The following is a 24,274-nucleotide window of genomic DNA, read 5'->3' on the forward strand; positions in this document are numbered from 1 at the left end:
TAGATGGGTAAACTTAGCTACTTAGGCAATTGCTTAATTAAAAATTAAAATTGCTGTAGGTATCTGACGCTAAATAAATACCTTCATAATAACTTTAAAAAATTTAGCTTGTTACAAGAAATTTTATGTTAATAACTTAGATTTTTGTTTTTTTTTTTAACTTTTTTTGGTTCAAAAATTGATTCCCTATTTTATGTTGTTTTATGGATAATACGATTACATTGTTTTTTTTTTTAAGTATAAGATTATGGATTAATATGTGTTTGATATCTTCATATATTAATTTCTGTAGATAAAGTGAATAAATTAATGTAGATACTACCCTCGAAATATGACATTGCCGCTTAAAATCTTTTTACCAAGTGTCCCCAAATCTGGCAGACTTGATCCCTTCGGCTTAGATATCTGATTACCGGAAATACAACTTCAAAGCATGGAAGATGCAATATATATATGTTTGCTGTGTATTTTACAAATTATAGATGCATTGCTAATAGCGATCCGAGTTATATAATCAATGAGAATCTGGTATGGGGAGACATGGTAAAAATCTGTTTACCATGTGTCCCAAGAACCAGGGTCACTTGATCCCCCTAGGATCAAGGCTCCCGACCAGGGGTAAACAAGTCTCCCTTACATAGGGGACACATGGTAAAAGTCAACAGTATGGGTTTTCATTAATAAACGGTCTAATTTATTGCACAAATCTGTTCTAATTCAAACTAGAACTGAAGAGATAAATTCTGAATCGTATGGTCTATAAAGTTTTTCAATACTACAAATAGTTAAGAAAATGTATGCTAAAAACAAAAGGGGTGATCAACCCTCCCCAGTTTCCCCTATATAATATGCATTTGAAAAGTCATTTGGGGCACTATCTATGAAAAGGGACCTTATTGTCGATGGCGCTTACGCCGCACAGCGTCGCGCGGCATTTTACTTATATCGGCGCATCGTTAATAATGCCGTAAGCGCCATCGACAATAAGGTCCCTTTTCATAGATAACGTCACATTTAATGTTATATCATTTTGCGGCATAAAGTAGTAATTTACTTCATTACGCTACTCGCTTCGGTCCTGTGCTAATCTCATTCAGTGTTTTCTTTTGAGGTTCAAAGTCCTAATACTAGAAAATTTAAATGTCGCGCCTACTGACTGGGTGTTTTGGGTCATAGACGTAGTATTTTATATAGATGTGCTATACACGCCCGTGAGTCCCTCACATACGCAATGCGACAAAATTAAAAACACGTTTTAACATTCCTGACAAAAACCAAAAACAACCAACGTAATTTGGTCGGGTTATTTGTTACCACACTAAATTTACGGTGGGGGATAAAAAAATGTGAGACTGTGACAAGGAGAAAAAATAACAGCGCTTTCTCTGCTATTCCTACTGAAAGTTCCATAAGAGCATCTCGTTCGGTCATCTCGGCCCTCCCCCATTTCATCCCTATATTATTGTAAAGTGCGTTGGGATAAATTTGAAAGGGTTTATCTTAAGGTGTAAGATGGAAAGTCGCCCGTAATGCTTCGGCATACGGACGATTTTTTGTCTTGCCCCATATTAAAAACCCTTTCAATCTTACCCCATATACTCAAAGTACTCAAACCATAGAGGTAAGGTTGGTACCTCTATGGTTTGAGTATAGTTACCTTCAGGGTTGATCCTGTAAGCTACAGCCATCTCTGTAGGGCCGTCTTCATCTCGGGCGTGGCTTCTGGAATCTTCTTGACCAACTCTTCGAGGAGCGCGAACTGGTTGTTGATGGTCTTCGGACACTTCAATGCTAGCCTGCCTGATGGTAGAACAAGGCGAGGTGTAATTTACTAAGTTACCTTCAGGGTTGATTCTGTAAGCTACAGCCATCTCCAGCAGAGCGTCCCGTAGGGCCGTCTTCATCTCGGGCGTGGCTTCTGGAATCTTCTTGACCAACTCTTCTAGGAACGCGAACTGGTTGTTGATGGTCTTCGGGCACTTCAATGCTAGCCTGCCTGATGGTAGAATAAGGCGAGGTGTAATTTACTAAGTTACCTTCAGGGTTGATCCTGAAAGCTACAGCCATCTCCGTAGGGCCGTCTTCATCTCGGGCGTGGCTTCTGGAATCTTCTTGACCAACTCTTCGAGGAGCGCGAACTGGTTGTTGATGGTCTTCGGGCACTTCAATGCTAGCCTGCCTGATGGTAGAATAAGGTGAGGTGTAATTTACTAAGTTACCTTCAGGGTTGATCCTGTAAGCTACAGCCATCTCCAGCAGAGCGTCCCGTAGGGCCGTCTTCATCTCGGGCGTGGCTTCTGGAATCTTCTAAACCAACTCTTCGAGCAGCGCGAACTGGTTGTTGATGGTCTTCGGACACTTCAATGCTAGCCTGCCTGATGGTAGAACAAGGCGAGGTGTAATTTACTAAGTTACCTTCAGGGTTGATCCTGTAAGCTACAGCCATCTCCAGTAGAGCGTCCCGTAGGGCCGTCTTCATCTCGGGCGTGGCTTCTGGAATCTTCTTGACCAACTCTTCGAGGAGCGCGAACTGGTTGTTGATGGTCTTCGGACACTTCAATGCTAGCCTGCCTGATGGTAGAATAAGGCGAGGTGTAATTTACTAAGTTACCTTCAGGGTTGATCCTGTAAGCTACAGCCATTTCCAGCAGAGCGTCCCGTAGGGCCGTCTTCATCTCGGGCGTGGCTTCTGGAATCTTCTTGACCAACTCTTCGAGGAGCGCGAACTGGTTGTTAATGGTCTTCGGGCACTTCAATGCTAGCCTGCCTGATGGGAGAATAAGTGTAAAAAAAATACAAATACAGTACAAAGCCTGCACCTAACAAACGTCTCTTTTTGGCCCAGTGGTTGACTGGTAGAGAATGCCTTAACCCCTCAACTGCCTTGTCCCATATACGTCCCAGACAATTTGGACTGTAATTAACAGTTGAAAGGTTATTAATTCAGTAGCAAATTTTTGACACTGGCATTCGAAGGGTTAAAAAGATAAAAGATAAAAAAAAGTCATTAAGGCATTAAGTCCACTATTTGTACTTATTATTTTATGTGCTAAAAAAATCTGGTATGTAAAAAAATTATCGCTCACGTTTTACTGATTCATTGTGATAAAAATGCATTTCTAATTGGAACAACTTAGGTTAATTTTAGAAAAAGATGTTTCGTACTCACAAATAGTCTCATGTTCCTTAAAACTTACCTAAACACATGTATGCTTTGGGTTGGTGTTCGGCGTATTCGTCAGAACGGATTATCTTTAGCAGTCCCTGTAGGAACACTGAGGATACTTTCCGTAGCTGGCCTAAGTCTCCACTGAAATTATATAATATAATATAAGAGACTGTGCTTGTATGTGCAATGTACAATATGGATGTAATTCGCAGTATCTGTCACGAGGCAGCCATTTTGATGACGCCATTGCACGGAAGATGATTTCCTGCGATTCTGCCTCCCGCCACCAAGTACCCAGTACAGTCAGCAGCAAAAGTTGCTAAGCGGGCGAGGTGTTCAAAATTACCTGGACGCACTCTTACTCTTAACAATGAAGTCGCGTCAAGATCATTTTGAACACCTGGCCCGCTTAGCAACTATTACTGCTTACTGTATCATGCCCAACAATTTAATGAAAAACTATGTTCCTGGCTGTAATTCTACGTACTAATAGTTAGACGTTTCAATATAAAGTACGGACGCTAAGTGCGAAGAATTATGCGCGTGCGATAAAGATAGCAAATAGCGAGTCTAAGTGCGAAATTGTTCGTGCTAAGTGTTCTTACATTAACTAGAATCAGCCACGATATAGTAGATTGTAGATTTTTTGTGTCGTTACTAGCGCCTACGCCAATAGGCTACATGACTAATTTTCATTTAAGGTATCAATCGATCGGGTATGTTTTTAGGATCAAATGTCTATATGGGACCCATTGCATTAAAGTAACACAAAAGTCAGAAATTGTAGTCAAAGGCCGACAGTCGCACTTCACTCGCGAAACGTCTATACAAAACGGCCAGAGGCCGTGACGTCAAGGTCTCTGGGAGCCCATCTTGTAGTATGGACAAAACAAGAACATTGCGTTTTTGTCGGTGAAATATTGCGTTTATGTATATAGTTGCTATACAATATTTTTTGGATGAAATGTAAGGAATCGAATGGTACCCTTACCGTGCCTTATCGTTTTTGGAAGTTAAAAAAAACTTAAATTTTAAAATTATGAGGTCCTGTATTTTTGTAATTTTTCAATATTTTATTTTAATATCCACATTATTGTGATAAATTGCTCGTTTGCTATCTATTTTACTAGATTTTGTTATAAAATTCAACATGTGTCCCTTATTGCGATTAAAAACATTAGTTACCTGTTGATGACATTGAGTAAGAACATCAGCGCCATGTTGCGCAGCCTGGAGTTTGTATTCGGGTCGAACAACGACGAAAATATCACCTAGTAATATAAATACATGACTTAATTACCCAAGCAATAATAGATCTTATGTACTATGGCGCTACTGCTTAAAATTGTGTAACGAAGTGATGTAATTCTGGTTGGTATGTTAAGTTATTACCTGCACGCAATGGGGAAACATGATGCCTGCTCCTGTTGCTTTGTTCAAGTACTGAATTATCTTGAGCCTAAGTCTGGTACATGCTGGCACCTAGAAATATGTAATTAGATGTCAATACAGTGTGTAAATAAAATTAATTATGTATTACTAGCGACCCGCCCCGGCTTCGCACGGGTTAACAAATTATACATAAACCTTCCTCTTGAATCACTCGTATCTATTAAATAAAACCGCATCAAAATCCGTTGCGTAGTTTTAAAGATATAAGCATACATAGGGACAGACAGACAGCGGGAAGCCACTTTGTTTTATAGTATGTAGTGAAGCAGAAACGTCTGGAAACGATGCTATTAAGCTTAGAAATTAATTAAAAGTGGAAAAATTCACTGTCAGGCGAGGCTCGAACCCGCGACACTGGATCACTAGTCCATGCCCTGCCAACTGAGCTACAGAGACCACACCCGAGGTCAGCGAATTAAATTATTTCTTAGTATGTAAACATTCGAGAAGTAAAGCTTAAAACTGGTCGACAATAGAATGTGTAAAAGTGGATGCAGGGGAATTTACCTTGCGGTCATCTGGGGGTACTTTCAGTCCTCCCCATGTGCCTAAATACAGTGAGTAAAGAGGAGCCACTACTGAAGGCTGCGACCAGTCCACAGAACTGCAACAAAACAGCTTTTTAATACGTAGGTTCAGTAACTTGCAAATCCGATTGAATTCTACCGTCAACACTGTAAAGTTGTAAACCTTATTGCAAAGAAATAAGGTCCAACGATTGTTACTGTGAGCCTATTGTGTCCCACTGCTCAAAGGCCTCCCCCCTCTTTTTGCAGTCGTCCCGGTTTTGGACTACAACTAGCCAGTCTCAAAAAGTCCCGCCATCGCCGACTAGGTCTGCCGGATCCCCGGTTTGACCTGTGGGGCACCCACCCCGTGGTTATCTTGGCGTACAATTAGGGTTTGCACGACGGATCTGAAATGTATGGGAAGATCCGCGGATTCGGATCCAGATCCGGATAATTTCATACATTTCGGATCCGAATTGCAAACCCCTACGCACAATTCATTCGGCACGCGGCAGACACGACCAGCCCAGTCCCACTTTAACTTGAGCCGCTTTTTGAGCTAAATCTATTATTTTGTGTTTTAGAGCGCAACGCTGGTGAGTTAAAATGTTCCTGTTAATAAAATTGGGCCAAAAAACTCGTATAAAACTATCATTTGGCTGGAATACCTAATAGGGAAAAAACCAAAGGTGGCCGAGATGCCCAAGATGGGCTAGCAATGTTACCTGTTAGCCCGTATGAGAGGGCTGTTGGCGTGGTTGGCCACACTGAACCGAGAGTCGGCCGCCGCCACCACCAGCGGCAGCAGCACGTCCTGAGTGTTGAATATGTCCTTGCTTATCAAGTTCACTATCGATAATTTCATCTGAAACATGCCGAAATAATGAGAAACACAGAAAAAAGTTGTATATTGCAAAACTAATTGAATTAACACAAAACTACAGATGTAGTGCATAATTATTTATTTTTTAATACTGTTTGTTAATTTATTATATGTATAATATGGACTATTTGTCTGCAATAAAGGTTACAATGAAGCGCTGGTGGCCTAGCGGTAAGAGCGTGCGACTTGCAATCCGGAGGTCGCGGGTTCGAACCCAGGCTCGTACCAATGAGTTTTTCGGAACTTATGTACGAAATATCATTTGATATTTACCAGTCGCTTTTCGGTGAAGGAAAACATCGTGAGGAAACCGGATTAATCCCAATACCTATACCCAATACCCAATAATAGTTTACCCTCTGGGTTGGAAGGTCAGATGGCAGTCGCTTTCGTAAAAACTAGTGCCCACGCCAATTACTGGGATTAGTTGCCAAGCGGACCCCAGGCTCCCAGGAGCCGTGGCAAAATGCCGGGACAACGCGAGGAAGATGATGATGAAAGGTTACAATACAATATGTAATTTTTTTCCATCGTATTTTCACGGAAACGTACGAACGTGTCTTGCTATTTCAGTCAGTCTCGGTACAAAAAGTAGTGAGTTTGACTGAAGTAGCATGACAAATACGAGCGTTTCCGAGAAAATGCGATGGAAAACAATTATGCACTACATCTGTAACGTGACGTAAAGTTGCACGCTGTCACGTTATTGCGTAACTTTATGGAACCGAAAAAAAACGGCTAGTTACGGTATTTGACTGTATTTAAAATAAATTGTTTTACACCCTGCATGAAATAAAGCACCAGAAGATTAATAGAGAAACGTAGACAGCAGTTATTTTTAGACCCAATTTCTATTTTAAAGCCCGTATAAAACTACAAAGAGTAGGTTATTTGATTGTGACGTCACATGCTAGTGTTTCATATGAATTCCATAGTAGCAAAATCGTTTTGACAGTTCGAAAAAAGAAACTGATTTGACTAGTAGTCAAATACCCTATTATTATTATGACTATCCCGATATATTTTAGTATTTAGGTACCTACCTCTTCTAACTGATTGGGATTTAGTTGATTCTTGTCCACGATCCTTTTATAAGTCCTCATGCTCATGCCTGGAGGCACTTGGAACTCACTGTCGCCTGTATTTGGCAGAGCTCTGGAATAAATACATCATTACAGACGGGGAAGTTGCGAAAGGTTTCCAAAATGTTGGAAATTTCTGAAAAAAGAGGAAACTTTGGAAGTGGAAAATTTCGATTGCTATAATAAAATATGGTAAAGTTTCCGAAATTTACAAATGAAAGTTTCGAAATTTTGGAAACCTTAATGTTACTGTGCATTCCGTAAGTTTGTCTATCTAATTTGAATTCTCCCCTCATCTACTCGAAGGTTAGCTGGAAGAGATCCCTTACAGGGATAAGTTCGCCTTTGTACCTTTATTTCTGTAAATATTATGTAAACCTGTGTTGTGTGCAATAAAGTGATTACTACTACTACTAACTTCCAACAGCACATCTTAGGGCCACTTGCACCATTCACTAACCCGGGGTTAACCGGTTAAACCTCGAGTTACCAAGGTCACTAGTACAATTTGACACTGGCTTAACGGTTTAACTGGTTAACTCCAGGTTAGTGGGTTGGTGCAAGTGGGGCTTTAGTGACTAAAATTAGTAGTAGTCATATAAGTAGTCAAAAGAACAATAGTAAAATAAAAATAACACGATAATTACTAATAAAATTAAATAAAAAAAATGATTATTGTTCTTTACATATGCAATCTAATCCAAACTTTTTATTATAAATATCCCAGTCTTGACAATATTTATAATTAAAGCACTCACCTGTAAGGTAGCAACAGTATGTCCGTGGCAAACTTCAGTATGATCGAGGCCAGTTTCGGCTTCTCCTTGAGATTCAGGTCTGCTTCTTTAATGCTGCCCAACAGTGGCATTATCAACACCAATATTCTGTAAACAATCGTTTCATATACGCTTCCATAAACATAAGTTGAAAATGAAAATAAAATAGTTATTTACGATACAAGTGCGAAAAAGAGGAAATTCGAAATGAGTGGCGATAAATTAAAACACGACCGAAGGGAGTGTTTTAAATCGACACGAGTTGCGAATTACTTATTCGCACTTGTATCGTACAACGTTTTACGAAAATAGGACCATATGTACAGTAAAAGTGTTTACAGTACATATGGCCCTATTTTCCCGCACTACTGCGTAAAATAGCACTTTCCGTGTGTATGTCAAAAGTTTAAACGGCCATATGTACTGTAAAACGTTGTACGATACACGTGCGAATAGGTAATTCGCAACTCGTGTCGATTTAAAACACTCCCTTCGGTCGCTTTTTAATTATCGCCACTCGTTTCGAATTTTCTCTTTTCCGCACTTGTATTGTAAATAACTATTATTCGGTTTAAGAATTACTTATACAGTTGTAAGTGTGCCTCTTTTTAGGTAACAAATACCTGTGTTAAGAGGCACCACTCTCTAATATTCGTTACTTGCCTGCATCTCTAATATTCGTCTATTACTAATGAATGCAACTAATAAGAGAAAAATAATACGCAATCCAAACTTACGAGAGGGGTCGTAAAACTTCTCATTCACGCTTACGTGGTCATGGCAAGAGTGAGAGAAATAGTTATATGGACTGGTTCTCAGTTTGGTTTGCGGATAGTATAGCTAGGGGATAGGGGTGCTGTTTCACGGCTCACTAGGGAAGCAGGACAAAAACTAGTCCGACAAAGACAAAACAACTACTAGAGTCCGTCTAAGCTAACTTTGTACTGACTTGAATAGAACAATGTGAGGGAGTGTCATTATAAATGTCATATTTTCATAGATATTTGACATTAATGCCATTATCACACTTTGTCATTGACAATAGCGTACAGAGTTAACTTGACCTTTAGATCTTCTTTAAAATAAATAGAAAAGTAAAGTTATTTACCCATCCTGGTGCCCCTGAGGCTTGTTCTCAATGGCCTCTAGCAGAGACGGCACCAAAGCCAGTTGCTGCTCGCGCGGCATTCTCGGGAATCCCATTGTGATGTAAATTATAGTAAAATTCTGAAAAGATTATTTCAGATCAATAAATTAATTTATTAAGATAGTATGATTCTCTCTACGTTTCAAATGAGACAGTCCTTTGACAAACTATATAAAGGATTGGATAGACCAATTAGGTTTTTCAGGGGTCTGGTTTTTAAAATAAAATGACCATTGCGGTCCGTTTCTCTTATGAAATAAGCCAAAAATTATACCCCCGGGATAGACCATAGAATATGTATTGCACATAGGGAAAGGCCATGCATGCGGTTACAGCCTATACATGTGCAACTCTAAGGTACACTCGTTTTTCCCACACTCTGTCTCTTGAGCAAACCTCGACATGGAGGGACTCATTTGATAGTATGTAGCCCCATACAGCACTGTGTATGGCGTAATTCCATTCATTCATGATTTGTTCCATTCATCTCTCCGGATACAAAATTAATGAGATCACCTATCTAGTACTTATACAAGGGACAGTCGCCATCAGATATGATATATCGGAGCAGCCAATGTGCTCACAAATATCTGAGCACGCCTCTATTATCAATGCGTTAGAGTGCTTGTTCAGATCTTGTGAAGATGTTCACATGGTCGCTCCGATATATTTGATGGCGACTGTAGTACTATGATAAGATTGATAAGGCACTTTATTGTTTTATATAAGGCACTTACAATGATAAAGCTGTTAGCTTTAGGGTCCTTGTAGAGTTGCAGCAGCGTCTCCACGGGCAGCTGTACGTCAGCACGGCACTTCACTCTCTTGTTCACATGCACCAGCAGTTCCATCACTTTTGTGCGCACCTGGAATAGTTAGTATTGTGAGGACGGCTCAGCTAACTCATAACAAGCTGTCAATAGCCAACACCCTTCAGGATTCGGGCTTTTAAAGAAAATTTTAAAGTAACAATGGAATTAATCATGCCAATTTTGTAACAATTACAATCTAAACTTGAATGCAATAATATCCTAATATTTGTCTTCAGATATCATTGCAAAATTCAATCAGAAATTACCTGAAAGCACTTATTTAATGTATACTTTAGTCTCATGGTATACATATATATACCTATTTGCATACTAGGTTGAATCAAACAACTCCTGTTTAATATACAACAGACAACAGTAATTATAAGAAAAACAGTTCACAATAGTTAACTATTCAAATCTCTGAATGAGCTAGCTTAATCAATATGATTGGAATAAATTTAAAACTCTAAAAGACATAATAAGGTTGCATTTTAATTGACACCTAAGAATTTTAACAATGAGTTTAAAGCTTTCTAATAAGTGTTTTTTTTTTAATTATTATTCAGCCTACATATGTGACATACGTCCCACTGCTGGGCACAGGCCTCCTCTCCTGCGTGAGAGGGCTTGGGCTATAGTCCCTACGCTGGCCCAATGCAGATTGGGGACTTCACATACACAATAATTGTAATAATAATAATATTCTACATGACATCAAAGCTCTCCAAGGGGCCTCTACATGTTGAATTGATATCCCCACGCAAGCCTATCAAAAGACCGGGATTATAGGCCCGTGAAATCTAAGGAGATACTAATAGTAACAATAATATTTCTAATAATTGTTGTTTAACAGTGGCGGATTTGCCCTAAGGCCCAGTAGGCCCTGGCCTAGAGCGGCAAAAGGCACTAGTAGCGGCAGCAAGACAGTAGTCTATATGATGGGTGCTGACAAATGAACGGCTAGGAGTTTCTACAGGGCCTGGGGCCTAAGGCGGCCAAGACTGCAAATCCGCCACTGTTGTTGATTTAAAAATATGATGCATTTTAAAGTAGAATATATAATGATTGTTCTATACCAGCCCCAACACAACACTAAGTTTACGAGAAATTATTTCACAAAAGTAATACATAGCGTCCGGGCTAATATTTTGTTATTTTATTTTATATACCTGTTCATGCGCCGAGGACAACTTCAAGATCACAGGGGGCAGGAAACGTCCAAGGCAACTCTCTAGCTGGTCATCGGTTTCCGCGTTCCCAAGTCGCAGGAACACTCGATCCAGCAACACTACGAAATAATGCACCCAAAAATAATTTAAACCCACAGCAGCCGGCCCAAACATAAGGTTAGCCCGACCCTTGTTTTGCTTCCTAAAAATATAGAAATATAAAACTGGCACTTACACAAATCATTGGAACAGTCGTTTTCGTTATCACCTACTTCCATTTCCGACATAATTGAGATTTTATTTGAAAAATCGCTTTTAATTTCTCGAAGATGTCTCGAAATTCCAAAACGGAATGACAGGACAAAATATTATGATTTGACGTTTTAGTATTTTGACAATTTATGGTAGCATCTTTATTTTTAAACATCTTAGGCTCAATGAACACGAATGAAGTATACTGGGTCAACCAAATCTTGTCAGTAAATAGGAACGAAAAAACTATACTTATCCTTTTCTTTTGAGTGCTAGTACTAGTGCAGCGGTTCTCAATCTTTTTTTTTGACGGAACCCTTTTGGAAAGCGAAATACTTGATGGAACTCTACAATAAAACAATAGTTTTTAGAAGTGTATTTTTTTATTAATAAGCATAATAATTATGCTTATTTTATTATTCTAAATTATTCTAAATTCTTGCGGAACCCCTGCAGGGGTGTCGCGGAACCCTAGGGTTCCGCGGAACACACTTTGAGAATGGCTGTACTAGTGTAAGACAAAGATAGTATGATTCTCTCTGTCTATGTTTGAAATCAAACAGACCTTTGACAGACTATAGTTAGTAGTGAAATAATGAAAATGCAACCTGGCCCACCAGCTTTTCAAAAGAAAAGTCTTAAAAATGGTTATGCAAAGATTCGAAACTTACATAATAATTCGAATATCACATGGTCACATTGGACACATCGTTTTCTACACATAAATTTGGTTTATGGCAAAGAATATTGATGTATACCAAATGTATACCTCCAACACAAGAGCACGCCACTTTGCTCGGTCCAGAACGGAATCGTTGTTGGAGGCCAAGACTTATTTTGGGTCATCGCACCAGCCAAGTAAGTAAGTAAATGTATACCTAGCATGAGATTGGTACACCTGGCAACACTACTTATCTGGCGTTGGCCATAGAGTATAGACTTCGGCGTTCATTTTGACAGTTTGATTTGACACATCATTCTTGTGCGAGTTGTGAGCGGCGTTATCAAAAAACAAAGCTCGTATAATTTACTAGAGAACAAAACAAACGTTATTCAATCATGGTGAAGCTTACAACGGAGCTCATACAGAACTCTATGCAGTATATGAATCCCTGTCGGGATCGGGAATTAGACTTGAGAGGTTAAAAGCTGAATCGTCCTTATACATAACCTCATACTTATCTTGGTTTCATTGATTGTTTTAACTTTACTGACTATCCTCATCTGATTTTTTTGCAGGTTACAAAATACCACAAATAGAAAACTTGGGGGCTACACTCGATCAGTTTGATACCATTGATTTCTCAGATAATGATGTAAGAAAATTAGATGGTTTCCCCTTATTGAAACGCTTGAAATGCATACTACTAAACAACAACAGGATTGTGTAAGTATAACATTTTAAAATAAAATAAAAACTCTTATAGAAATTAAAGAAAGTTCCAAATTCAAAAACACAAAAATACCTTTGGGGTATTACGAGGTTATTTGTATTGGCTGATATATTTGATGTTGCCATTTGTTTCAGGAGGATCGGTGAATCGTTGGAGCAATATTTACCAAATTTGGAGTCTCTGATAATGTCCAACAACAATATAACAGAACTTGGTGATTTGGATCCTCTAGCAACATTGCCGAAGCTGAGAACACTGTCCCTAATGAATAATCCAGTGGCAAATAAGCAACACTACAGGTTGGTAGGATATATGGGGCATTATCTATGAAAAGGGACCTTATTGTCGATGGCGCTTACGCCGCACAGCGTCACGCGGCATTGTATTTATATAGGTGCATCGTTAATAATGGCATAAGCGCCATCAACAATAAGGTCCCTTTTTATAGATAACGTCACATATAGATAATTGAAGTTAATTGCAGGATTTTCTAAATGGGGCAAATCTGGAATGATCATTCACAATTGGAGTTACACCTTATAAGACCTTACGGTTTTTTTTACTAAAATCAGGATACTATTGCAAGTAATATTCATGTCTACCCACATGTCAATATATAACACTGATCTTCTGTAAATATTCCTTTTGGTATCCTAATGCAATCCAGGTTTTTTAACTAACTTGTTCAAAATTATCCTAATGCCCCTACATAAATGAACACAAACAGTTGAGATGTTCTATGTTCCAGTAATTAATTTGTATTAAATAGTACACTGGTGTAACTTTGATAAACATTTTCTTTTCCAGAGCTTATATTGCATTTAAAATGCCAGAACTAAGATTACTTGATTTCCGAAAAATTAAGCAAAAAGAGAGGGATGATGCCAATGTGCTGTTCAAGAGTAAAAAGGGCAAAGAAATGCAAAAAGAAATCAATAGGAAGGCAAAGACATTTGTCCCCGGAGGAAACATGCCTGACAACAAAGTCACTAGTAAGTTCTTTAACCATTTACTTTCCTTTGACTATTTCAACAGTAAATTCTCCTTATCATCCTGTTACCCTCTGCTAGGGCCCTACAGGCTCGAATCATATTCTTACACTGATTCCTGGGTAGCTTGGGTAACCTCCTTCCCACCCCATCCCTAATACACCCATCTCTTGCTCTACAGAATGGTACCACAAATCCACGCAAACCACACAAATCACCCTTTTTTTTTGACGCGGGAGAAATGCATTTATGCATCCACCCCCGGGCTGGAGATTCCCATTATGGGGTGGTACGTGGGACTCGCTCCTCCCGTAACTCCCTCTGCTAATCAGAGGGAGGGGAGAATACCCACTAAAACCCCTGCGGCGTTACCCTCTCTGCCGTTATAGGGGAGCATCGTGAGGTCACTAATATTCTACCACACACATTGCTACACGAGCTTATTCCACCGTCCCCATTCTACCATCGGACTTTTAGACGCACGGCCGGTTTCCATCCTTACTTGGTAGATATTCCACGAATCCGCACGAAGCGCTTTGCTTCCTCTTTCCTTATGCGCACTGCCAAGGAATGGAATTCCTTGCCGGCGTCTATATTTCCGAGCTCATATAACCCGGCAACCTTCAAATCAAGGGTGAACAGGCACCTTCTGGGCAGACTCGCTCCATCGTAGGCCACGTCTTCGCCCCAGCTAGTCTGTGGCCATGAGTAAGCTCATTTTTAATAAAAAAACACGATGCTCCCCGGCTGTTCACCGGAGGCACCCTCAGAATAAAGGAGGAGGGGTTGTGTAACGCTACAACCCCTCCTCAAGCGTGTAGAGCCTCATTTGCGGGTCCCCAGCCCGCAGCTCTACTGGGGAATCAAGGCATTGACGAACTGCCGCCTGATTCCCCCTCCGTCTTTGCCGTAGCGGATGCGCATCGGCTCTGTCTTCGCGCACCCGCTCCGCTTCCTCTTTCCTTCTCATAACTTTCTCGCAGAAGTTATGGAACGCCGCCCAAGATCTCTCGCTGACTAGAATTTAAACACAAATCAACCTAGCCCAACAGTAAAACTGAATAAGGCTTGCGTTGTGGGTACTAGACAACAATAGATAGATATAGATAAATATTTAAATACATAAAGAAATATCCATAACTCAGGAACAAATATCTGATCAATGTGGAGGTTATAGTGGCCTGTGTCCAGCAGTTGACATCTTTTGGGTGGTACGATAATGATGATTGTATTAATTTGTATAATTTCTCCTTCCAGACCTCACTCCTCAAGAGATCCACAAGATCCGTGAAGCCATCAAGAACGCCTCGTCCCTGGTGGAGGTTGAGAAGCTCACAAGGATGTTGCAGTCAGGCCAGATTCCCGGCCAGAAGCCGTTGCAAGCACAGCCGACAAATGGCCAGCGTAAGACAGATAGCTTTTTTTACTATGAATTTAGACAATATTTTTGTTATGTAATGCTGTTTTCAAGCAAAAAGTAACTTACTACGGTGTTTCTTATTGGCAAGGTAACCAACAAGAAGGAAGAGAGACTTAGGAACAAAATCTGTTCAATCGAACCTGGGTATAAACTTATACATGGCGCGTTTTCTCGTTTTAACTGCCGCATTGTCTCGACAGGTTTACAATATTGTTGTTTTAGTACTATTTTTAGTATTGTATTATCAACTGTGGCAGTCTATCCACTTAAAACGCGCTCTGACCAAATTTTTTTAGTTTGATTTTTCATTTATCAATCAAAATGATACTAAATAATTTCCACAGGAGTCCATCATCAGAAAGTGGTTCCTGGATAATGGAGACTGACTCCTGAAAGTGAAGGATGGTGCCTCATGATAGTCATGATTTGAACTCATTTGTTCATAGATTTTAATTTAATAATTTTTAATCACAGGGATGACAGCGGTCAGCACCATATTTGGGTTGATTCAAGTGTTGCAGCCGTTTTTGGATCCGGCTGTATATTTTGGAAACAGCATCAAAACCTATAATTGTCTATAACAGTTTTTGAAAACAACAGCCCAAATAATGTGCCATTTTGCTGTCCCCACTTAAACCCACTCTAATGGGTTTTACGCATAAGTTTTCACTTGAGCAATAATTTCAATCGATTCTTGTTGGGTTCAAAAAAAAGGTAGGCGATGTTAATCTACTAATTTGCACAGTTATGTAGGTATTGTTGTGAAAACTGCTTTCAAATATAATTATACATTTTAGGTACAATTTAAAAAGTCTTGAGGGCCAAAAAACAAAATAGTAGCTCTAAAATAACCCTGCCTAAAACACCATTCCCATCAACAAATAATGGGTTCCTTCTGTCTGCACTACTTAATATTAACGATGTGATTTCTTTCCAATGCTAATGATCTTTTTTTTTTAATTTCAGATGAAGACGAAGAAGAAATGGAAACTGACCAGAATGGCCTGTGAGAATGCGAAATCTTATGTTAAGAACAGATACATTTCCTCTAATTTTAAGAATATACTTGTGTGCCGTTGAGCTGATAAGAACATATATACTACAATACTGCATTTAAGGTGGATACTACATAATAAACCTTATTTGGCAAAAGAACAGATACACACTTTCTTATTAGCGAAACTTTTTTTAAAAATAAATCCCGTAAAGTCATTAAATTGTTTTATTTGATATTCCATTTCATTGTATTGTCATGTCAATTTTACTAAAGATAGATTTATTCATTTTTAACGCATTCACTGCCAGGGGGCGTGGCCTAGGAACAAACTTGTATGACGGTCGACGCACATGTGCGTCGGTGGCAGTGAATGTGTTAAAGCGTAACCTGCACGCATTTAATATTTTACACTGATTTCATTATAATATTACATCAGCTTAAAAAGCTACGTCGTTGAGGTGACAAACAAACATAAATTTAAATATAAATAATTTTAGAACTCCTTAGCAACTTCATAAAGTAACTCCTCATTCCCCGCGTCTAATAAAACTGTATACACCATAGGCAAAATAACCTGTCTCCCCATAAGCTCCTGCACGGATGGCCGCTTCGTTGGTAGAATTGATAGCATGGAGTCGATTAGATCCTGTACACCTCGATGATACATCGTCATGTCTATGGGGTGTACGCTTTCGCTTGTTATTGCCTTTACTAAGCCAACTAACGTCTGGAAAAATAAACAAGGTGTTAGAAGCTCAACAATTTTCAATCTGCCTGTGTATTTTGAACAGTGTGCTAGGACCTCGGCCTTTTTTGCGTTATAGCGACATCTAGTGTAGGTATTAGGCAACTTACCTCTGATTCAAAAGGCCTTTTGTGTGTACACATTTCATATAATAAACATCCTAGAGCCCACACATCGCTTTTGGTATCATAAGGTTTTCCTTCGCATAGCTCTGGTGCCAAATAATAAGGAGTCCCAATCACTGTTGAGGTTTTCTTGGCACTAAAAAAATATAGGTACGTATATTAACAACGCCATCTCTTGGTAAGTAGAATGAAATAAGTACTTAATAATCAAAGCGACTTACGAAGCCAACATTTTCGAAATTCCAAAGTCACCTATTTTCACCAAAATTCCATGTTTGCCAGTTAAGAGGATGTTCTCTGCTTTTAAATCCCTATGAATCACATTAAGACTGTGTATGTAGTTTACGCCAAGCAAGATTTGTGACAAGAAAAACAGTATTTCCTGAAACAGATGGGTTTCAGGATTAGTATATGACCAGACACCTAGTTTTGGTTTACTTGACAAAACGTTCGCTAGATGGCGCTGGTCAATGTAGTAAAAATCCTGAATCGCGCTATCAAGATTTTTCTTGGCATAATGACTCCAGACTCCTACAGTTTTGGTATGTTACCAAAACGTTCGCTAGATGGTGCTGGTCCATGTAGTAAAAATCCTGAATCGCACACATCAACATTTTTCTTGGAATAATGACCCCAGTCTCCTTATTTTTTTATGTGCTTAGTTAACAAATCGTACGTTAGATGGCCCTGTTCCAAGTAGTACAATTTCTGAATCGCGCTATCAAGATTTTTCTTGGCATAATGACTCCAGACTCCTACAGTTTTGGTATGTTACCAAAACGTTCGTTAGATGGTGCTGGTCCATGTAGTAAAAATCCTGAATCGCACTATCAACATTTTTCTTGGAATAATGACCCCAGTCTCCTTATTTTTTTATGTGCTTAGTTAACAAATCGTACGTTAGATGGCCCTGTTCCAAGTAGTACAATTTCTGAATCGCGCTATCAAGATTTTTCTTGCGATAACAACCAGCCTTATATTCTCCTTGTGTATGTTTAGCTACGCCATAGAGAAATATAGTAAGACAAGAGTGCTCACTCCATACATCACTTCAGACTATTAATTTCAGAGTCTACATCTAGCATTGAGTAGCGGAACTATCAGTACTGCTACTTGACAATAGATGTAGCTCCGACCGGAAAGTCTTATCTCAACAGCATAAGACTTTCCGGTCGGTGCTACATCTATTGTCAAGTAGCAGTACCTACTGATAGTTCCGCTACTCGATGCTAGATGCTAATAGTCTATTTGGTACTAAAACTGATGTATGGAGTGAGCACTCTATGTATTTTTTTCTCTATAGCTACGCTAAATGGCGTTGTGCTGAGTAGTAATAAGTTTTTGTCAAAAAATTTATTTTTGGTACAAGCTTTTATCGCTGACTGTACTTTTCTTACGACAGACAACTAATACTCATCGAGACAATTCTAAAAACCCCTAACACAATTAGGTTGCGTTGTTTTATCACAAAGTTCCTATGGCCACCTCCTGTCTCCATCATCAGATCAGCTCGATGGTACCATAATATTGCATTGTCACCCGACTTACATGTGTATGCAAAATTTCAGCTCAATCGGAAACCGGGAAGTGGATAAAATTTTACATGCAAGATTCCATTACATAGTTACATCACAGACTACATATTTACTTTATGGTTACATACAGGTCGACCTAATCCTAATAAAAGCTTGTTAAAAAGAGATGTACCTACTTAGATTACCAGTTGTTGTTATGTGTATTGTATGTTTTTTTATCGTGAAGAAATGACTGCGCCACGGTTAGACCTCACTTGGGGAGCACTTGGGGGCGAACTGCGCATGTAAAATATCGGAGAAGATCTAATTAAGAAGTTTACCTGCTGTTTAATTAATGTTGGATAGCGATGGTACATGCATTCAGCCAGGTTACCACTAGTGGCATACTCCATAGATATCATTACATGACGGTCAGTGTAATAGCAATCATAGAATTTAATTATATTGGGATGGTTCATCGCTGATAAAATATCCACTTCATTTTCAATGTCCTGAAAAAATGGTAAGTACGACATGGTGAAGAAATACTTTGTAATTTTGGTAAATAAGTAAAATTTCCATAAAATGTTTGTTAACTTACTTTCTTGTGGTCTTGTATCTTTATGTCCAATTGTATATCTTTCACTATTGTCACTAAATGAATATCACGCCTTTCGCATAAAAACACATTTCTGAAAATAACCGTTCGTTCATATTTTAAAACTACAGTTTAGAAAAGATATAGAATAGAAGCTATTTCAACATAGGCAGGGTGTTCAAAAAATTACGTACCCATAAGTGCCCTTGCCGATGGTTTTTAAAATATGTAAGTTATGCTTTTTATACCTTGCTACAGTATCCATTGCAATTAATACCTAAAAAAGGAGTATAAATTAAGTAATCAGAATCCGTCGCTTAGCAGTTCATGCGAGGGACCATAATCCGCATTTTTTGTGTAGGTAGTAAGTATTTCCTGGCTACTTTCCATCTACCCTCGGACTCGAACTTCCATTAATACATAGTGATTTTACTGTGGTTAAGTAATTATGCTATTAATAAGGATATCTTTATATATTACTATTAGAATAACTGTGTTGTAACTATAATATCTTAATTCGATTTAATTTAATAAAATTGATTTTGTTCTCTTGCTGTCGGTACTTTAAAACTGCATGAAATGAATCGCCACGTCAAGAAAAAATACAGCTGTCAAGTGTCATGTCATATTGTCTATGGTCTGTCAAAAATCTGAGGGTGTTGAACGAAACCCAGTTCACATAAAACCATTTTAAATTATTGGTTACCGAGTGTTTGTTCACCTGAAACCCAGTTCTGGCTAAACTCTAACCATGGGTCAGATCATGGGTTCATTGAACGCTCGCGATGTGGGGCTTGTCATGGACGATAAGCCTACCTTCGACGTGCAAAGTGGTTTTGAATATCAGCGAAAACAACGAGGTATTCATCTGATAAGCTGTATTAAATACACTTAAATCGGCAAAAAACAACGTAGTACTTCATTCATTCAAGAATTTTAATCATTTGTTGGGTCTGGTACAAGTTTTAGTGCCTATTATATAATTGTTTTTCTTCAGGTTATAACCACAAACTTTGTTGATTTTACAGAAATGGTAGCGAAGGAGGAGGATCTGGTATCCGCTCGAATCCCCCCGAAATTCCGCGATTACTGTGCTCACCATTTACTAGAATACCAAGTGTGCAGATACAATAAGATGCCAATGCTGTACAAGTGTGCCCATGAAAAACATAATTATCTGAACTGTGAACAACAAGAGTAAGTATTGGTTTCATGTTAGCTGTAGTTCATATGAAAGATATTTTTATTATTTAATTTTTAAGTTCTGGCGACAATTATTCTGGAAATCTAACTACAAAAAACATATTGTTTTGTGTGTAGAATTGGACCAAACTAACTTTGCATGGAATTTCCAATAACAAAGTGTGGCCATGTCATCCTTAATATCCAATTTCTATGAAAATATGATGTTCATAATGACCTATCACTTCTGTTCAAGTTGGACTCTAGCTTAATCTTAGTTTCTTCTATTTGTTTCATATTTGTGGATATAGATGCTGAATGAGTGATTTACCCAATCTAGGTATGATTAAGGAAAATGATGTGATGACTTTTGAAGAAATGAACTATCAATAAAAGTACCTCTTAGTTGATTCTCTCTCATCTTTCAGTCACGCTAATTAAGTAATATAGGATATTTAGAAATTAGATAAAACTTCTCCGAAATAATTTCAAGTAGCATGATTATAACGGGTTAGTAGCACAGGGTGTAATTATCAATTCGTCTATTAATTTGCTGCCCGTAATAATTCGCAATAATGTTTCATTTCAATGGTAACATATTTATTTGTTTAATATACTTATGTATTTTGAATTGATTACAGCTATGTTCTGCGCATGAAAGAATTTGAGCGTGAGCGTCGCCTGCGAAAACGAGAGCAGCGACTGGTCGGTGCTGCAGCATAAATCATTGGAAGAAACTGTAGTTTTATGTGTTAAAATATACAATTCATACTTGTGAATGTAAATAGATCATCAATTAAATCCTTGTTTATTTACTATTTATTTTTAACCATTTTTATAATAAAATAATTATAAAGAAGTACCTAACGAAGAATTCAAATATGTATAATCATTCATCATTCCATATCAAACCTGTAGTATTTTAATACAGAATGGAATTATTCGAATTTGTCAGTTTTATTACAGTAAAGGTTGGTAAAGGTCAACTAGTAAGTGACCTTTTATTTTATTTCATGACAAATTAATTTTAGATATTTAAGCTTTTTATGACATTATGACCCACCTAAAGTCTATTTTTTTATTCGGTAGACTAAAATGACATTTCATAGTATGAAATGACATTTTATGTTCATACTATGAACTGTCATTTCAGTCTACCGAATAAAAAAATAGACTTTAGGATATCTAGGGCAAAGAAATGCTGCAAATCAAAAAAAAATCACATCACATTTGAAAAAGGGCTGTTTCTTCCCTGCTAGGACGGATCAAAGTCCCACTTTTCTGTTATAGGACACTATTTTTATGCATAATGAACATGAAAATGATGTGAAAAGCAGTATGTGTTAGGTACATGGTAGCAAAATTATTTCCACTTTGGGCGTTAACACTTTAATCCCTCAATACCCTCGGGACTCGGGAGTCAATTTTAGAATATTTCGCTTCGTTCAGGATTCAATGTACGCCCTCACTTAAGTATGTCATTTAGCGCGTGAACTCGAGCTGTCTATAATTTAGTATAAGTAATCATGAAAGCCAACATAACGAAAATAGTGAGATAGTGAGTTTGTTTTCGTCTCTTAACATTTTTTTACTCGTAGAGATTTATATAGAAAAGTATAAGGCAACGAGTCTATGGTTTGCGAATGACAACACTAAATAAAATCAATAATGTTGCCATTGTCTAAAAAAAATTGCTTCCGTAACTTACACCGTATCGATGTTAGTCAACAAGGATGTGTTTTGTATCCCAAGTTATTTATGACGAGGTTAAAGTCTCATGCACAATTCTATCAAATGACATGCAATTACACACCTTAAGAACTAAGGTCACTCAAGAGTCATCTGAAAGCTTTTCTTGTGACATCTTCTGACAATTTTTGTAAACACACGCTTGTCGAATAGGCTATTTACTGCGGAAGTAATGGCTTCCCTAAAATTTAATTGCAGATATTATTTTGTAGTGATAATTAACAATTAAACAAAAACATAATGTAATGTTTTCCGAATTGAGGAATTGCTTAAGGTGAATATTATAGGGTGTTATCCGGCTTATTTCACCTCCTATTTTATACAATTTCTCTAAGCCGTGAAATAACTACAAAGAACGTAAGGATCTCACAGAGAGATTTGTTATGTTTGTTTATAATATATGATAAAAAACGATGTCAGTGTTTTTAAGCATAAAATTAACTTCATTTTGTGTGTAATTTGTTTTAGGATACCTTTTATGAGAATGGCATTTTGAGTACGAAATTTCCACTTGCGTCGCGGGACATGAACGAAAGAGATTTGGATTTTGAAGCGTGAACGAGAAAACCATGAGTGACGTGAGCGGCAGCAGTTCTGGCAACAAGAGAAAAGGGAAAGGTCGCGACGAAGAGGGTTCTGATGAGGACACTTGGGACAGCGACGATGACGATGATACTATAGCCAGAATCCAGCGGGCGCACTTTGCTCAGGCAGCAGCCATGCGCGGCCGCCGGCGCTCCAACCCGCGCCCGCGGCCCATGAGCAACAAACGGAAACTAGAAGCAGTCAAACAATTTCACGATTTCACGAAAAAACTCAAAAAAGACACTGGTGTAGCTATAAGAAGTCTTGTTGGTAACAATATATTAGAGTTAAGTGATTTTTCAAGTGAGGACAGTAAAACGGACAGTGATGGTTTGTCAGAGGAGGAGTTTGTGGTTAACCCAACTGCCGTTGAGGAGTTGAACCAGGAGGACGAAAGTTACATAGATCCAGAGACTGGTGATTTTGTACAAAGTAAGAAGAGTGTTGATATGCCGCCTAAACCCGCCAGTCCACAGTCAGAGCTTGTGCCTGCCGAGGCGGTATTACCCGAAGAGAAGAAAACATTATCTATAAGTGATATTATTAGTGATGGTGACTTAGATTTAACTAAAAATGTGGAGATTTCAGAAGTTGAAGAGAGTGAGTTGTGTCCAGATTCAGAAAAAGCTGATGAATTATTAGACATGAAAACTGAGGAGAACAGTCAAGATTTCGACATTACGGAAAAGTTGAAAGAAATGGGTGAAATTAGTGTTAAGCCAATAAAGAAGGACGATGAGGAAGAGAAACCACCAAGTGAGGAAGAAAAGCAGACAGAGAATGAAGAAGATGTGAGTATTACTTGTATTTTTACGAGCCTGAATTACCAATTATTCAATGTGACTGACGTAGAGGCTCTAGTGCCCGACACAGCTCCAATAATCGACATTTTCAATCATAGCAATAAAGTTTTCAGCAAGGTGTCGATTATTGAGGTGTTTACGATACTTGTACATAATTTTGATTACTTATACTTGATGTGGTTATCACACTAAGCCAAAAATTATGATTTCAGCAGTCTGTGTGAAAATGTATGACTAATTAAGTATTTATACTTATTTAATTTAGTACCCCTAAATACATACCTTATTGAGCTTACAGAAAAACTAGGTTGAACTGATTTGATTACCCCATAATAAATATTTGCTAATTTATAATTATAAAAGTCATGATGTCTTCAGTTTTATTTAATACTACCTAATATTGTATTTAATTGATAAACTTCTTATTTTTAGAAAAAACAAAACAGCAATGCACTCAATATGAGACGAAACATCCGAGATGTGATGGACGAGAAGAACCTAGATGCATCTACCCTGGCTGCGCAGCGGCAGGAGTCAGAGCGTCTGGCGAGAGTCCAGGAGCAGCAAAGGATCATCAGAGAGGTACTTATTACCAGGGATGTTGCGAACATCCACATCCGGATCCGCAACCGCGGAACTTCCGCATTATTTTCAACATCCGCATCCGCATAAAATCGATGCGGAGCTTATGTGGATGCGGATGTCAAACAAATCGGTACAGGAACGTCTTAGCGGCGGCGTATGTGCTAGGTAATTTCGTCATTACCTATAACGAAATCGTCTAGATCCAGAAAAGTCGGCCAAGTTACCGTTTATTAAAATATAACGCACCTATATTCTTGCTCAATAAATACTAAACATTCCGTTTTTTTTTTAAATGATACTAAAAATGTAATATTTGATATTTTCTAAGTACCTAATC

General features: G+C 38.3%; 5 protein-coding genes across 5 annotated transcripts in view; 3 read left to right on the top strand and 2 right to left on the bottom strand.

Annotated features, from left to right (window-relative positions):
- LOC134650320 (proteasome-associated protein ECM29 homolog) overlaps positions 1 to 11,373 on the bottom strand; it is a 295,370-nt gene extending 283,997 nt beyond the window's left edge. The window contains exons 1-12 of the mRNA XM_063505281.1: positions 11,235 to 11,373; positions 11,000 to 11,118; positions 9,756 to 9,884; positions 8,980 to 9,098; positions 7,854 to 7,979; positions 7,057 to 7,168; positions 5,856 to 5,995; positions 5,129 to 5,225; positions 4,562 to 4,651; positions 4,355 to 4,440; positions 3,198 to 3,310; positions 2,612 to 2,767 (exon numbers count right to left, since the gene is read on the bottom strand). Of these exons, the coding sequence (XP_063361351.1) occupies positions 2,612 to 2,767; positions 3,198 to 3,310; positions 4,355 to 4,440; positions 4,562 to 4,651; positions 5,129 to 5,225; positions 5,856 to 5,995; positions 7,057 to 7,168; positions 7,854 to 7,979; positions 8,980 to 9,098; positions 9,756 to 9,884; positions 11,000 to 11,118; positions 11,235 to 11,286 (1,339 nt within the window). The 5' untranslated portion in view covers positions 11,287 to 11,373. The remainder of the gene's footprint in view (positions 1 to 2,611; positions 2,768 to 3,197; positions 3,311 to 4,354; positions 4,441 to 4,561; positions 4,652 to 5,128; positions 5,226 to 5,855; positions 5,996 to 7,056; positions 7,169 to 7,853; positions 7,980 to 8,979; positions 9,099 to 9,755; positions 9,885 to 10,999; positions 11,119 to 11,234) is intronic.
- Positions 11,374 to 12,252: 879 nt separating this feature from the next.
- LOC134650518 (U2 small nuclear ribonucleoprotein A') lies at positions 12,253 to 16,265 on the top strand. The gene is made up of 6 exons (XM_063505475.1): positions 12,253 to 12,392; positions 12,491 to 12,638; positions 12,780 to 12,944; positions 13,453 to 13,637; positions 14,892 to 15,038; positions 16,021 to 16,265. The coding sequence occupies exons 1-6, from the start codon at positions 12,311 to 12,313 to the stop codon at positions 16,062 to 16,064; spliced, it is 771 nt and encodes a 256-aa protein (XP_063361545.1). The 5' UTR covers positions 12,253 to 12,310; the 3' UTR covers positions 16,065 to 16,265.
- Positions 16,266 to 16,530: 265 nt separating this feature from the next.
- On the bottom strand, positions 16,531 to 19,318 carry LOC134650256 (serine/threonine-protein kinase Nek8-like). Its single transcript, XM_063505212.1, has 6 exons — positions 19,228 to 19,318; positions 19,037 to 19,127; positions 18,777 to 18,947; positions 17,143 to 17,303; positions 16,907 to 17,057; positions 16,531 to 16,778 (listed from the first exon to the last, which is right to left on the bottom strand). Exons 1-6 carry the CDS (start codon positions 19,296 to 19,298, stop codon positions 16,545 to 16,547), a joined length of 879 nt encoding a protein of 292 aa, XP_063361282.1. The 5' UTR covers positions 19,299 to 19,318; the 3' UTR covers positions 16,531 to 16,544.
- Positions 19,319 to 19,681: 363 nt separating this feature from the next.
- Positions 19,682 to 21,037, top strand: LOC134650312 (NADH dehydrogenase [ubiquinone] 1 beta subcomplex subunit 7). The gene is made up of 3 exons (XM_063505272.1): positions 19,682 to 19,893; positions 20,062 to 20,230; positions 20,857 to 21,037. The coding sequence occupies exons 1-3, from the start codon at positions 19,785 to 19,787 to the stop codon at positions 20,936 to 20,938; spliced, it is 360 nt and encodes a 119-aa protein (XP_063361342.1). The 5' UTR covers positions 19,682 to 19,784; the 3' UTR covers positions 20,939 to 21,037.
- Positions 21,038 to 21,872: 835 nt separating this feature from the next.
- Positions 21,873 to 24,274, top strand: part of LOC134650318 (uncharacterized) — a 31,867-nt gene continuing 29,465 nt past the window's right edge. The window contains exons 1-3 of the mRNA XM_063505279.1: positions 21,873 to 22,238; positions 22,433 to 23,340; positions 23,785 to 23,934. Coding sequence (XP_063361349.1) covers positions 22,534 to 23,340; positions 23,785 to 23,934 — 957 coding nt within the window. The 5' untranslated portion in view covers positions 21,873 to 22,238; positions 22,433 to 22,533. The remainder of the gene's footprint in view (positions 22,239 to 22,432; positions 23,341 to 23,784; positions 23,935 to 24,274) is intronic.

This window comes from Cydia amplana, chromosome 8, assembly GCF_948474715.1.
Source record: "Cydia amplana chromosome 8, ilCydAmpl1.1, whole genome shotgun sequence".
Lineage (NCBI taxonomy): Eukaryota > Metazoa > Arthropoda > Insecta > Lepidoptera > Tortricidae > Cydia > Cydia amplana.

What these genes read in the sequence shown, in the direction of transcription:
- LOC134650312 (XM_063505272.1), top strand. Translation starts at nt 19,785, where the DNA reads ATGGGTCAGATCATGGGTTCATTGAACGCTCGCGATGTGGGGCTTGTC. An exon ending in ATATCAGCGAAAACAACGAG is followed by an intron (nt 19,894 to 20,061) that starts GTATTCATCTGA and finishes TTGATTTTACAG; the next exon opens with AAATGGTAGCGAAGGAGGAG. An exon ending in CTGAACTGTGAACAACAAGA is followed by an intron (nt 20,231 to 20,856) that starts GTAAGTATTGGT and finishes AATTGATTACAG; the next exon opens with CTATGTTCTGCGCATGAAAG.
- LOC134650518 (XM_063505475.1), top strand. Translation starts at nt 12,311, where the DNA reads ATGGTGAAGCTTACAACGGAGCTCATACAGAACTCTATGCAGTATATG. An exon ending in CTAAACAACAACAGGATTGT is followed by an intron (nt 12,639 to 12,779) that starts GTAAGTATAACA and finishes CATTTGTTTCAG; the next exon opens with GAGGATCGGTGAATCGTTGG. An exon ending in GCCTGACAACAAAGTCACTA is followed by an intron (nt 13,638 to 14,891) that starts GTAAGTTCTTTA and finishes TTCTCCTTCCAG; the next exon opens with ACCTCACTCCTCAAGAGATC.
- LOC134650256 (XM_063505212.1), bottom strand. Translation starts at nt 19,298, where the DNA reads ATGGATACTGTAGCAAGGTATAAAAAGCATAACTTACATATTTTAAAA. An exon ending in AGATACAAGACCACAAGAAA is followed by an intron (nt 18,948 to 19,036) that starts GTAAGTTAACAA and finishes CCATTTTTTCAG; the next exon opens with GACATTGAAAATGAAGTGGA. An exon ending in CAACATTAATTAAACAGCAG is followed by an intron (nt 17,304 to 18,776) that starts GTAAACTTCTTA and finishes CATCTGTTTCAG; the next exon opens with GAAATACTGTTTTTCTTGTC.